This window comes from Schistocerca cancellata, chromosome 9 (assembly GCF_023864275.1).
Source record: "Schistocerca cancellata isolate TAMUIC-IGC-003103 chromosome 9, iqSchCanc2.1, whole genome shotgun sequence".
Lineage (NCBI taxonomy): Eukaryota > Metazoa > Arthropoda > Insecta > Orthoptera > Acrididae > Schistocerca > Schistocerca cancellata.
Genome location: NC_064634.1, coordinates 133,242,701 through 133,258,411, shown reverse-complemented (window position 1 = coordinate 133,258,411; position 15,711 = coordinate 133,242,701). Strand labels below are relative to the sequence as shown.

Below are 15,711 nucleotides of genomic sequence, written 5' to 3'. Positions count from 1 at the left end.
ATCGGAAGATCAAAACAAATTGCAAAATTATTTAGGAAATATATGTGTATGGTGCAAAAATTGGCAGCTGACTTAAATAATAAAAGTTTGAGGTCATCCACATGAGTGCTAAAAGGAATCCGTTAAGAGTCGGTTACACGGTAAAACAAATCTAAATGCCCTAAATTCAAGTAAACACGTAGGAATTACAATTACGAATAACTTAAATTGGGAAGAACACACAGAAAACTGCGATTTATTGGCAGATGCAACAGATCTGCTAAAGAGACTGCCTGCACTAGCCTTGTCCGTCCATTTTTAGAGTTCTACTGCGCGTTGTGGGATCATTACCATACAGGAATGTTCAAAGAAGGGCAGCACGTTTTGTATTATTGAGAAATAGGGAGAGAGTGTCACGGGAATCATACAGGATTTGGGATGGACATCATTAAAACAAAGGCGATTTTAATTTAGGCAGATGAATCTTCTCCCGAAATTTCAATAACTAGCTTTCTCCTCCGAATGCGAAAATATTTTGTTGATGTTGCCCTACATAGGGAGAAACGGTCCTCATAATTGTTGTTGATGTTGTGGTCTTCAGTCCTGAGACTGGTTTGATGCAGCTCTCCATGCTACTCTATCCCGTGCAAGCTTCTTCATCTCCCAGTACCTACTGCAGCCAACATCCTTTTGAATCTGCTTAGTGTATTCATCTCTTGGTCTGCCTCTACGATTTTTACCCTCCACGCTGCCCTCCAGTACAAAATTGGTGATCCCTTGATGCCTCAGAACATGTCCTACCAACCGAACCCTTCTTCTTGTCAAGTTGTGCCACAAACTCCTCTTCTCCCCAGTTCTATTCAGTACCTCCTCATTAGTTACGTGATCTACCCACCTGATCTTCAGCATTCTTCTGTAGCACCACATTTCAGAAGCTTCTATTCTCTTCTTGTCCAAACTAGTTATCGTCCATGTTTCACTTCCATACATGGCTACACTCCATACAAATACTTTCAGAAACGACTTCCTGACCCTTAAATCTATACTCGATGTTAATAAATTTCTCTTCTTCAGAAACGCTTTCCTTGCCGTTGCCAGCCTACATTTTATATCCTCTCTACTTCGACCATCATCAGTTATTTTGCTCCCCAAATAGCAAAACTCCTTTACCACTTTAAATGTCTCATTTCCTAATCTAATTCCCTCAGCATCACCCGACTAAATTCGACTACATTCCAATATCCTTGTTTTGCTTTTGTTGATGTTCACCTTATACCCTCCTTTCAAGACACTTTCCATTCCGTTCAACTGCTCTTCCAAGTCCTTTGCTGTCTCTGACAGAATTACAATGTCATCGGCGAACCTCAAAGTTATTGTTTCTTCTCCATGGATTTTAATATCTACTCCGAACTTTTCTTTTGCTTCCTTTACTGCTTGCTCAATATACAGATTGAATAGCATCGGGGAGAGGCTACAAACCTGTCTCACTCCCTCTCCAACCACTGCTTCCCTTTCATGTCCCTCGACTCTTATAACTGCCATCTGCTTTCTGTACACATTGTAAATAGCCTTTCGCTCCCTGTATTTTACCCCTGCCACCTTTAGAATTTGAAAGAAAGTATTCGAGTCAACATTGTCAAAAGCTTTCTCTAAGTCTACAAATACTGGAAACGTAGGTTTGCCTTTCCTTAATCTTTCTTCTAAGATAAGTCGTAGGGTCAGTATTGCCTCACGTGTTCCAACGTTTCTACAGAATCCAAACTGATCTTCCCCGAGGTCCGCATCTACCAGTTTTTCCATTCGTCTGTAAAGATTTAGCGTTAGTATTTTGCAGCTGTGACTTATTAAACTGATAGTTCGGTAATTTTCACATCTGTCAACACTTGCTTTCTTTGGGATTGGAATTATTATGTTCTTCTTGAAGTCTGAGGGAATTTCGCCTGTCTCATACATCTTGCTCACCAGATGGTAGAGTTTTGTCAGAACTGGCTCTCCCAAGGCTGTCAGTAGTTCTAATGGAATGTTGTCTACTCCCGGGGCCGTGTTTCGACTTAGGTCTTTCAATGCTCTGTCAAACTCTTCACGCAGTGTCATATTTCCCATTTCATCTTCATCTACCTCCTCTTCCATTTCCATAATATTGTCCTCAAGAACATCACCCCTGTACAGACCCTCTATATACTCCTTCCACCTTTCTGCTTTCCCTTCTTTGCTTAGAACTGGGTTTCCATCTGAGCCCTTGAAATTCATGCAAGTGGTTCTCTTTCCTCCAAAGGTCTCTTTAATTTTCCTATATGCAGTATCTATCTTACCCCTCGTGAGATAAGCCTCTACATCCTTACATTTGTCCTCTAGCCATCCCTGCTTAGCAATTTTTCACTTCCTGTCGATATCATTTTTGAGACGTTTGTATTCCCTTTTGCCTGCTTCACTTACTGCATTTTTGCATTTTCTCCTTTCATCAGTTAAATTCAGTATCTCTTCTGTTACCCAAGGATTTCTACTAGCCCTCGTCTTTTTACCTACTTGATCCTCTGCTGTCTTCACTATTTCATTCCTCAAAGCTACCCATTCTTCTTCTACTGTATTTCATTCCCCCATACCTGTCAATTGTTCCCTTATGCTCTCCCTGAAACTCTGTACAACCTCTGGTTCTTTCAGTTTATCCAGGTCCCATCTCCTTAAATTCCCACCTTTTTGCAGTTTCTTCTGTTTTAATCTACAGTTCATAACCAATAGATTGTGGTCAGAGTCCACATCTGCCCCTAGAAATGTCTTACAATTTAATATCCGGTTCCTAAATCTCTGTCTTACCATTATATAATCTATCTGAAACCTTCTAGCACCTCCAGGCTTCTTCCATGTATACAACCTTCTTTCATGATTCTTGAACCAAGTGTTAGCTATGATTAAGTTATGCTCTGTGCAAAATTCTAATAGGCGGCTTCCTCTTTCGTTTCTTACCCCCAGTCCATATTCACCTACTACGTTTCCTTCTCTTACTTTTCCTACTGTCTGATTCCAGTCACCCATGACTATTAAATTTTCATCTCCCTTCACTACATGAATAATTTCTTTTATCTCATCATACATTTCATAAATTTCTTCATCATCTGGAGAGCTAGTTGGCATATAAACTTGTACTACTGCAGTAGGCGTGGGCTTCGTGTCTATCTTGGCCACAATAATGCGTTCACTATGTTGTTTGTAGTAGCTTACCCGCTCTCCTATTTTTTTATTCATTATTAAACCTACTCTTGCATTACCCCTATTTGATTTTGTATTTATAACCATGTATTCACCTGACCAAAAGTCTTGTTCCTCCTGCCACCGAACTTCACTAATTCCCACTATATCTAACTTCAACCTATCCATTTCCCTTTTTAAATTTTCTAAGCTACCTGCCCGATTAAGGAATCTGACATTCCACGCTCCGATGTGTAGAACGCCAGTTTTCTTTCTCCTGATAACGACGTCCTCTTGAGTAGTCCCCGCCCAGAGATCCGAATGGGGGACTATTTTACCTCCGGAATATTTTACCCAAGAGGACGCCATCATCATTTAATCATACAGTAAAGCTGCATGCCCTCGGGAAAAATTATGGCCGTAGTTTCCGCTTGCGTTCAGCCATTTGCAGTACCAGCACAGCAAGGCTGTTTTGGTTAGTGTTACTAAGCCAGATCAGTCAGTCATCCAGACTGTTGCCCCTGCAACTACTGAAAATGCTGCTGCCTCTCTTCAGGAACCACACGTTTATCTGGCCTCTCAACAGATACTCCTCTGTTGTGGTTGCACCTACGGTACGGCTATCTGTATCGTTGAGGCACGCAAGCCTCCCCACCAACGGCAAGGTCCATGGTTCATGGGAGGGTCTTCATAATTAAATAATGGAATTCTGAGCCCGCACGGAAAGATATAGGTATTCATTTTTCCCGCGCGCTATTCGTGAGTGGTATAATAGAGAATTATTGTGAAGATGGTTCGATGAACCCTCTGACAGGCAGTTATGTGTGATTTGCAGGGTATCCATGTAGATGTAGATGCCGTAGATGTATCTGTCAGTTAATACTCCGATTTCGAAATATATATGACTAAAATGAACCTGTAGTAAACTGGTAGTAATCAGTATGTTCGTTACCCCGAATTATAGAGTTATCTAATTAGTAGTATAGATTTCCCGTTTGCTGATACGTGTGGAAATAATCAGCTAACGATTTCACAGAAGAATAGCTCAATAAGAGCACAGATGACGAATATAAATAAGGCCTGATACAGATAGCCTGAATATATCAAGCCAACACAAATTAAGCATACTAACGCTGATGTTCTCTGTATCACCTGACGCATCAAACATTCCAGCTGAAACAAATCCATTAGTTGAGGAGCCGGTTTTCCGCCATTCATGAACGATGTGCACATATTCAGCGTCAACTGCAAAGGACCACAGGCACACAACGTTATCATCTTTCGTTGCAGGATTGTGTCAGTTTTCCAGTATTTAACTTCATATGAGAGAGTAATGACATTTATCAAGTCGATGATGGCTCGAGGTATCATGCAATTCATATTTGGGAACCCTTAAAGAATTACGGTCAATCGATCGAACACACTCCGTAACCACCGAATTCATCAGCACTCAGTCCTGCAGTACACCCTTTACTTAATGGAATAGGACACTAGTTCATGCGATTTACCCTGACCTCCTTTTGGATGTTCTGGCAACACATTGTGCAGCATTTCACTGGCTAACCACGATTTCATTCGGTGGTGAGCCGTTTCTCTGTGTTACATTTAGTGGAAATTACCATTGCACGAATGCTGCACTCTTCTTTTCGGTCCTCTGGAGGTATGCTGGTATTTCATCACTTATCCGTATCGACACAGTGTTGAAAATTAGGTCAAAGTGGATCGGTTTCCACAAGGCCTTTGAGTTCTTTATCAGAAACCAGTAAAGAGAAAAAAATAATTTAACGTTCCGTGAATGACAAGGCCATTAGAAACGGCTCATGAGTTCGCAAGAGACTAGGATGAGGAAGAAAATAGACCGAGTACTTCCCAAACGAACCATCACGATATTTGCTTTAATCGAACTAGGGAAGCCACGGAAAATATGAATGTGTTTGCTAAAGTGGGGTTTCATCTTACTGTTAGCTTCCCTCAAGAAGAGCTCCAGTGCCTTAGTCATCGCGGCATCTGGCTCGGTGAGGCACCGTCATTTCGTTTGCGAGTGTCCAAGTCCTACTGACATTTGTCTAGTTGGACGCTATGCGATTATGGTGTACTTTGTCTAAGTTTGATACATTTCTCAGTCTAAATATTTGCTGAAATGGTTATAATGCTTCTGTCACTGATGCTGTATCTCCCATCCTCTCAGTTTTTTCACTTACTTCCTCGTAACGTGACGATCCTCTCCCTCTTTTTGCCCGTCAAGCAGACATGTTATCTTGCGCTCTTCCTTATTTCCTCTGATCCATCTTTCACTCAAATTCCCCCCACCCCGTTTATTCCACGACTCTTTTCTGTCCCACTCGCTGCCATCTCTCTCTCTCTCTCTCTCTCTCTCTCTCTCTCTCTCTATCTCTATCTCCCCCTCTGTCCCAGGTCCTCTCGCGAGTTTCGCCTGTTCCCTGTCACACTTTTCCTTTCTCCCTCCCCTCTCCCTGTCTCTTCTGCTTATCATCCTCCTCTTTGCCCCTTAACACATCCACTTGTTTGCCTTCTCTCACAGTGTTTGTGTGTCCGACATGTTCCATGTGTTTTTCTCTGTCTGGTAACTCTGTTTTTTTACTGGCCTGTGTCTACCTTTTCCCAGCTTCCACTTTCTCTCTCTCTATCGCTGTCCTTTCCTTTCTCTTCCACTTTCCTTCTCTTTCTCCCTCCAAAACTTTTTAATCTTCTCTCGATTTTTCTCTCTCTATACCTCTCCTTTTTACAACCTCTGTTCACTTTTAGATCTCCCTTTCCTCCTCTAATTTCACTCCGCTCTCTTAGCCTGCAACATTCACTCACTTTTAACTCTTCCTTCACTCTTTGTGTTTTATTTTGAGTCGCCTTCTTTTTCTTAATTTAATATTTTTTTCTCTTAGCTACACTCGTCTCTCTTTCTCTCTCACGCATGTGCACACACTCACAGACAACACGTTCATTGTAATGAATTGCTTTGTGAATCTACAGAAGAGTAAACAGTTGCGCGTAGAATAATCCTTAAAAATCCTGCCAGACTCAGACTTTTTGCCGTACCGGAACTCTAACCTGGATTATTGGTTTCCACAGGCAATGAATGCTCTCAGCATATGTGCTATCAAGGCATGATTCACGACCTGGCCTCATAGTTTTGCTTCCGCCTCTGTAGACTGAAAGGTTCAAGAAAATGGCTCTGAGCACTATGGGACCTAACTGCTGCGGTCATAGGTCCCCTAGAACTTAGAACTACTTAAACCTAACTAACCTAAGGACAGCACACAACACCCAGCCATCACGAGGCAGAGAAAATCCCTGACCCCGCCGGGAATCGAACCCGGGAATCCGGGCATGGGAAGCGAGAACGCTACCGCAAACTGAAAGGTTCATTCTTTCATTCTAATCTAGAGAACACCCTTGGGAGGAGAGAAACAGAAATTACATAAAATTAAATGAAATCAAAGTAAATACGTAATGATGCCTGCCCGGTTGGCCGTGCGGTCTAACGCACGGCTTTCCGGGCGGGAAGGAGCGCTTGGTCCCCGGCACGAATCCGCTCGGCGGACTTTTGTCGAGGTCCGGTGAGCCGGCCAGTCTGTGGAAGGTTTTTAGGCGGTTTTCCATCTGCCACAGCGAATGCGGGCTGGTTCCCCTTATTCCGCCTCAGCTACACTATGTCGGCGATTGCTGCGCGAACAAGTTCTCCACGTACGCGTACACCACCATTACTCTACCATGCAAACATAGGGGTTACAATCGTCTGGTGTGAGACGTTCTCTGGGAGGGGGGGGGGGGTCCACCGGGGACCGAAACGCACAATAACCCTGGGTTCGGTGTGGGGCGGCGGAGGAGTGAAGTGGACTGCGGTAGCCGTCGTGGGGTTGTGGACCACTGCGGCTGCGGCGGGGAAGGAGCCCTCTCCGTCGTTTCTAGGCCTCCAGTTAACATACAATACATTACAAAACAAATACGTAATGATGCAGCAGACATCTGAAAGAGAAAGAAAATTTAATAATCTTAACTGTTTAGAAGACGCGAGGAAAGCTTATATTGAGTGCTCAGGAGAAAGAAGTTTAGTTGCAATTCGTACGTGCGTGTCTTGAGCAGGCAACAGCTGGTGACGGGCGGCGTGTGTCGGGCTGTGCAGGAGGCATGCCGTTCGGGCCGCTGCTGGCGGGCAGTGCGGGGGCGGCGGCGGCGGAGCTGTCCGCCAAGCACTGCCGGCGGCGCAAGGCGCGCACCGTCTTCTCGGACCAGCAGCTGACCGGCCTGGAGAAGCGGTTCGAGGCGCAGCGCTACCTCTCCACTCCAGAGCGCGTCGAGCTGGCCAACGCCCTCAACCTCTCCGAGACACAGGTACCGCTCACCGCTACACGGACAAACCTCCAACCTTTGAGTAGCAATATCACTTAGCCACAAAAACTAAAGCAATATTTTCTACAAGTATCAATACTCGTACCACTCCTATTTTAATGTACACTTTATTAAAAATATTCGGAGACCTATTAGTTGATATAACACTGAAGCGCCAAAGACACTGCTATAGGCATGTGTATTCAAATACAGAGATACATAAACAGGCAAAAGATGGCCCTACGGTCGGCAACGCCTATACAGGGTGGAGAAAAATTGTGTCACGAAACAATTTTAGCCCGGCATAGCTGATGCCAGTAGAAACCAAAATTACTAATGTTGTGTAGCTTGACAACGCACAATTTTTAAACTACAGAAACTTGGCGCCACGCGTTCCGATTGGCCGCGGGACAGCACTTTTGCTGGCTCTGGACAACGCATGACCGCGAATGCTTTGCATCCCGGAGATCGCGATGTATCACCCTCGGTGGTAGCGCGCCAGCCTTCCACTCTGGGGGTGAATCCACCGGGGTCCCTACACATCCATTATAGTTTCATGATAAGACGTACCGGGAACAAACCCGTCAACAGCTGTTAGTTCGCGTACAGAAAGACTTCTACAAATTGCGTCGGCCCTGAAAAGGGCCTTTTTTTGTAGCTAGGACATTGTTTACTTAAAGCAGGTGCTCGAACTGGAGACCATCTGACGCGACTCAAGCTTGGTACCGTCGAACGGTGTTTTGCCGAAATGTTTCAAAGAATCATGGCACTGCCCTGATGTGACTGGTGGCATGTTGAATGCGATCCATTAATTCCTCTTCGTTCCTAGGTGGTTCGCGTCTGGGTGGGTGAACGAGAACCTTGAAGAATCCCCACAGGAAAACGTCCGGTGGCGTGAGGTCTGGTGATCGCGGGGGCCATTCCCTACGAGCACCTCTGTCAATTACCTGGCCGTCGAAGAGTTCATTTAAAAATCCGCGCACAGCAAGACTGCTACGTGCTGGCGCCTCATCATGTTGCAGCTAAATCCGTAGACATATGTTCAGGGGAACGTCTTCCAGCAGGTCGAGTAGAGTTTCTTGCAAAATGTGAAGGTAACTGGTACACTGACCGGCTAAATCAGATCATCACCCTTGTGGGGCGGCGGGTGGAATTTAATTGTTAATATATAATGTAGAATGTAAAGTAGAAAAGGTGCATTTCCCGGCCGATTCACCATATGTGGGGCGGCGGGTGGAATTATTGTTGTTAAGTGTTCCTATTATTTATGCTGTGGTTTGCCGTTCTCAACACTGGCTCTCTAACTACAGTATTGGCAACCAGAAAGTGATTAGCAAAACGTGAAGCCTGTGATTAGAATTCCTAGTGCCCACTTCATCTGAGAAATACACATATAGCTACAGCTAATAGCTCTGAGGAATTAGGAGGTTGTCTGGGATTCATAATCAAAAACGATTCTCTCTAAAATGTTCACTATATTCTGAAAGTCACAGACCAAAAAGAATCCACACAATCCAACTAACAGAGCAGTTCAGAGTCTAATGCGCTGATGCAACTATAACTGTTCAAATTAACTGTTTAAGTGAATGCTCGCCATAATTTGATGATAATGTCCATCAAACGCCACGCTAAATAATGGTAGAATGTCTGTCCCGCGACGGCACGTGAAAATACGACATACGAAAACTGAAGATAGATCATTAAAGTCATCCCAGAATTAACACTTCACTCTAAAACGATTTCATGGTTACGCGTTACGGCATCCGAGGCTGTTTATAGCAATGATACCGACGCGACGCGACTCCGGGCACAGGTGGTGTGCTATTCAGCGTCTGGAGAGAACTGGGGCCTTTTTCTCTCGCGCAGCGTTCTTATATATAAAGCCGCGGTGCGGACGGCTAAGGGAACGCCTGATCAATTGCGCTCTCCCGACTAGCCGCTGGGCTAGTAATGCACCACTTTAAGTTACTGAATAAATCATCGCTTCCTTTGCTGATGGCCGATGAAGGTCTCAATTTAAATGTGCAATCAGCACACAGGTAAGTAATCATAATAAAAGTCTGACGTGGCTAAGTAAAATATTTTGGGCGAGAGAATTAATTTAATTACACTACGCGCAGTAGACGAGCTCTGAACTTGCCCTTTGGAGATACGCTATAGCTATAGTTTTATAGTTGTTCAGTTGAAACTTCTCACATCTTTATGATTATAGCTGATCTCCCTTCTACTTAAATTTAAACATCCTAGCCTTATTTATTAGCCTACTTAATCTATCTTGCTTCCTTAATTTCTAAGAAAAAAAACAGAAAATCATGAATTTCAACTAAAATTTTAATTTCTGAGATCCAGAATACTGTTTCTACTAAATTATTATGCAAAAGGAATCCAGATATAAATTTTTAAGTTTCTAGCTCTTTTCTGTTGCGCCAATGATTTTTACAGAAAAACGACCAAATTTCGAAAATGGTTAAAGTTATTGAACTGACATTCAACACATATTGATTTAGTAGTACTCCTGACATTCTAGAAACGTTTTAGGTTATTTACTTGATTTTTAAAGTATTGCGCAACATTTATGACGTCAGAGCTAATTACAGCGGTCTGGCTGGCACACAATGGAAAGACTGATGTGAATTTTATACGGCGTGAGTAGGCTGCTTCCCTACACCCTCAATGCCTGCCCAAATGTTGAGCGAAAATCGTTCCTGGTGCCAGTGAACGTACGCGACGTGAGGATTTCCCCTGGCCCAGTAATGAACGTTTCGAGTGTTGTACGGCCATACTGATGGAAGGTGCACTCGTCGGCAAACAGCACAATGGCAGGGAAGTCGGGATCTCGTGCAACACGTCGCAAAAACCATCGGCAAAACCATAGCCTGTGTTAATAGTCCGTCACAGGATTTAGGTCTTGGACGGGGTGGAAACTAAATGGATGTTGGCCTCCATCCCTCAAAACCTCACAGACGAACTGATGAGTGACCCCCATGTTGTGTCCAACTACTCGAGTACTCGTTGTAGGTGCTCCTCGAAGCGCTCGAGAACAGTCTCTTCAAAGGCAGCATCCCGTCGTGTTCGAGGCCATCACAACGATATCCTGCTAATGAGCCTGTTTCACCAAGTCGCTGGTAAATTGCTGTAAACGTTTGCGGGTGTGGGTGGCGTTTTGCTGGGTACCGTTCCTCATACAACCGTCGAGTTTCATGTGCATTACGATCGGATAGTCCATAAACAAAAACCGTATCTCGTTGTTCTTCTAACGAGTACTGTGCCGCCATGCTTACTGTATGACAAAATCACAGGTGACGTGTGTGTGCTCCGAAGCGAAGCTTACGTGTGAATGCCGCTGACGTGAGGTGGAGACAAACAGCAAGAGCTATTCGACATGTGTGCATATCACGTTGGGGCAGTCACGGGGCGAGGAACTATGTGTGAACCGACAACCATAGCGCTGCCCGTCAACCGACGAACGCCATTTCCTCCGCCAATCGGAGCGCATGGCGCCAAGTTTCTGTAGTTTAAAAATGGTGAATTGTCGACCTACAGAACATTAGTAAGTTCAACTGACATCAGCAATCCAGAGTTAAAATTTCGTGACACAGTTCTTCTCCACCCAGTATAAGACAACAAGTGTCTGGTGCAGTTTTTAGATCGGTTACTGCTGCTATAATGGCAGGTTATCAGGATTTAAGTGAGTTTGAAAGTGGTGTTATATCGGCGCACGAGGGATGGGACACAGCATCTCTGAGGCAGTGATGCAGTGCGGGTTTTCCCGTACGACCATTTCACGAGTGTACCGTGAATATCAGGAGTCCGGTAAAAAATCAGATCTCCGACATGGCTCCGGCCGGAAAAAGATCCTACACGATCGGGACCAACGACGACTGAATATAGTCGTTAAACGTGACAGATGTGCAATCCTTCCGCAAATTGCAGCAGATTTCAGTGCTGGGTCATCAACAAGTGTCACTGTGCGAACCATTCAACGAAACATCATCGATATGGGCTTTCGGAGCCGAAAACCCACTTGTGTACCCTTGATGACTGCACAACACATCTGACTCGCCTGGGCCCATCGCTACCGACATTGGATTGTTGATGACTGGAAACATGTTGCCTGATCGGACGAGTCTCGTTTCAAATTATATCGCTCGGATGGACGTGTATGGGTATGGAGACAACCTCATGAAACCATGGATCCTTCATGTCAGCAGGGGATTGTTCAAGCTGGTGGAGGCTCTGTAATGGCGTGGGGCGTGAGCAGTTGGAGTGATATGGGATCCCTGATACGTCTAGATACGACTGTGACATGTGAACGTATGTAAGCATACTGTCTGATAACCTGCACCCATTCATATCCATTGTGCATTCCGACGGACTTGGACAATTCCAGCAGGACAGTGCGACACCCGACACATCCAGAGTGGCTCCAGGAACACTCCTCTGAGTTTAAATACTTCCGCTGACCATAAACTCCCCAGACATGAACATTATTGAGCATATCTGGGGTGCCTAGCAACGTGATGTTCAGAAGAGATCTCCACTCCCTCGTACTCTTACGGACTTATGGACAGCCCTGTAGGATTCATGGTGTCAGTTCCCTCCAGCACTACTTCAGACATTAGACGAGTCTATGCCACGTCGTGGTGTGGCACTTCTGCTTGTCGCGGGGCCCTACACGATATTAGGCAGATTTACCAGTTTCTTTGCCTCTTCAGTGTAATATGGTGTGTGTCTATCCTTCTCCTTCATAATGACTTGACCTCTGCTGAGACACTCAAAGAGATGCCTGAATGGCTGTTGAGGAAAGGCAGCTCATTCTCGTCAAGAGCCGATACCAGAGAAGATAGCGATGTTAGATGCTTGGGACTGGAGCGAAGCGCTTGGTAAGGCTGTCCCGACACTTTTAATCAGATAATATATATTTCAGTTCGATTTTAATTTAATTGCATATAGGCTGAATAGAAAAGGGATACAGACTGTGTTAAATAGCTCTTGGGGGACACGCACCATGTTGCTGAATTTGTGCAAATAGGTCCAGAGTTGAGACTTGTGTTGATGGTGTGTGTGCGCCAATGTTCCAGGTGAAGACGTGGTTCCAGAACCGGCGCATGAAACACAAGAAGCAGCTAAGGAAGCTCAGTGAAGAAGGCAAACATCCGTCCGGCGAATCCGCCTCTGGTGAGTCTTCTTTCTTGGCTGGCAACCTGTAGAGTGTAGAGCTTTGATCGCTCTTTCACACGCCCACTGTCCACGGGAGCTTGGTGACTGTTCACACACTATGTAGCGTGCCAGAAGCATCACTAGGCGCAGGACCTTTAATTGTGTATCGACATTTCACCATAGAATCCACCATAGACCCTCCATTATTCAATTGTATTCGTGCATTCCGTTTTGTTTTATAAATAAATTTGGTTGCTATAATTACACTCTGACTCTTGAAATAATAATTTTAAAATAAAGTTTTTCATCACCTAAGGAAACTGAAGAATTTTAATTAAATGAAATATACTTTAATAATATTTGAAACAGAATTGAGGAACTGGAGATGCTCTGATGTGTTGAAGGGGTCTGTTTTTGTTTCATATAATTTTTTTTTCAGATTTAAGTACAATAGACCTATTGTAGTAGGAGGAAGATAGTTACTGTCAGAAGAGATTTGGACCCGTTTAACTTTATCAGTTATTCAACCCAACGTTAAGAGTCTTCTGCTCTGTATGTTCATGCATGTAAACTATACTTGCATTAAAAGTCAATGTTTTGCTGACATAAAAGCGGCGAAGTTACGCGATCACATAATTTTCATTACTTATGTATATTCTGTAAGGATTCTGTGATACACAACGGACTAACAATAAATGATGTACGGTTCCCATAATGTGCAAAGCAACCAACCAAATAAAAAAAAAAAAAACAAAGAGAAGTCTGCGGCTCCCATTTTCTCACTAACACATCCATTTATGTTTCTTCTCCTATCAATTCTACCAATGCTACCAATAATCCTACAATTCACTACGTCATTTATATAGTGGATTGAAATTACCGAATCGTAGGTTTGGTAGAGCGCAAATCTACTCCTGATGCTTTTAAAAAGTCTGTTTCATGGATGATGTTTATCGCTGAAACAAATAATTTTTGTTTATATCAGTTTTCTGCGTTTCCAGTTTAACCTGAGCGTCTAAACAGCTCAGAATAACCGGTCTCTGAAATAACTGATTTTCGGTATTTTTATGTTGTTTTCAGTAATAAATGTAGACATCAAACACTGAAAAACTCGAAAGTTCCCCCACATTTTTACATTATACGTTCAAAGAACCAAAATATTAACTGAAATTCATAAATAAAAGAAAACTTTGTCTGTCCACCATTTGCTGCTTTACTAGAAAAGAAATAAGAAGTGTATGGAGGTGTTCACCACAAAAACACTGGTTTTTTTCTGATGATTATAATTTTTTGAAACTCTGCTCAAAATTCTCCTTTACAGGTGAACTACGCTTTCCTAAAATTCTCCTTATAAACCCTACCACAATTGTCAGACGTTCGTTCCATTTCATATCGCTTTGCAACGTCACGTCCAGATATTTAAACGACTTGCATGGGTCAAGCAGGACACTAGCAATACCCGAACATTACAGGTTTGATCTTCCCACTCGTCCGCATTAACTTACATTTTTCCACATTTACGTCTAGCTGCCATTCATCACAGAAACTGGAATTTTTGTCTCATTCGTATCTTCCTACAGTCACTCAACTTCGGCACCTTACCATACACGGCGGCATCATCAGCAAACAACTGCAGATTGCTGCCCACTCTTTCCGCCAAATCATATATATATATATATATATATATATATATATATATATAGAGAGAGAGAGAGAGAGAGAGAGAGAGAGAGAGAGAGAGCGAGAGAGGAGAGAGAGAGAGAGAGAGAGAGAAAACAGCAGCGGTCCTATCACACTTCTCTCAGGCACTCCTGACCGTACGCTTGCCTCTGACGTACACTCGCAGTCGAGCACAACATGATGGGTTCTATTATTGAAGAAGTCTTCTAGCCACTCACATACACTAGGTGATCAAAAGTAACCGGACACCCCCAAAAACCTACGTTTTTCCTATTAGGTGCATTGTGCTGCCACCTACTGCCAGGTACTCCATGTCAGCAACCTAAGTAGTCATCAGACATCATGAGAGAACAGAATGGAGCTCTCTGCGAAACTCATGGAGTTGGAACGTGGTCAGGTGATTGGGTGTCACTTGTGTCATACGTCTGTACGCGAGATGTCCACACTCCTTGGTGTAAGAAGCGTAAACACTGGACGACTGAACAGTCAAAAAACGTTGTGTGGAGTGAGGAATCACGGTACACAATGTGGCGATCCGCTGATAGGGTGTAGGTATGGCGAATGCCCGGTGAACGTCACCTGCAGCGTGTGTAGTGCCAACAGTAAAATTCGCAGGCGGTGGTGTTATGGTGGTCGTGTTTTTCATGGAGGGGTCTTCCAACTCTTGTTGTTTTGCCTGGCACTATCACAGCACAGGCCTACATCGATGTTTTAAGCGGATTCTTGCTTCCCATTGTTGAAGAGCAATTCGGGGATGGCGATTGTACCTTTCAACATGATCGAGCACCAGTTCATAATGCATGGCCTGTGGCAAAGTGCTTACACGACAATAACATCCCTGTAATGGACTGGCCTGCACAGAGTCCTGACGTGAATCCTATAGAACACCTTTGGGATGTTTTGGAACGCCGACTTCGTGTCAGGCCTCGCCGACCGACATCGATACTTCTCAGTGCAGCACTCCGAGAAGAATGGACTGCCATTCACCAAGAAACTTCCAGCACCTCACTGAACGTATGCCTGCGAGAATGGAAGCTGTTATCAAGGCTAAGGATCAGCAACACCATATTGAATTCCAGCATTACAGATGGAGGGCGCCACGAAATTGTAAGTCATTTTCAACCAGGTGTCCGGATACTTTTAATCACATAGTGTATCTGTGAACTTATTCCATACGCTCGCACCTTCGCTAACAGCCTGCATTGGGGCACCGTCTCAAATGCTTTCCGGTAATCCAGAAATATGGTACCCGCCTGTTGCCCTTCATCCATAGTTCTCATACATCATGTGAGGAAAGGGCAAGCTGAGTTTTACACGAGCGATACTTTATAAAACCATACTGATTCGTGGACATAAACT

At 44.0% G+C, this 15,711-nt stretch overlaps 1 protein-coding gene across 1 annotated transcript in view; it reads left to right on the top strand.

The window, feature by feature from the left end:
* The window catches only part of LOC126101229 (brain-specific homeobox protein homolog), a 123,145-nt gene that overhangs the window by 59,297 nt on the left and 48,137 nt on the right, over positions 1 to 15,711 (top strand). Inside the window, exons 3-4 of the mRNA XM_049911919.1 lie at positions 7,310 to 7,515; positions 12,594 to 12,690. Of these exons, the coding sequence (XP_049767876.1) occupies positions 7,310 to 7,515; positions 12,594 to 12,690 (303 nt within the window). The remainder of the gene's footprint in view (positions 1 to 7,309; positions 7,516 to 12,593; positions 12,691 to 15,711) is intronic.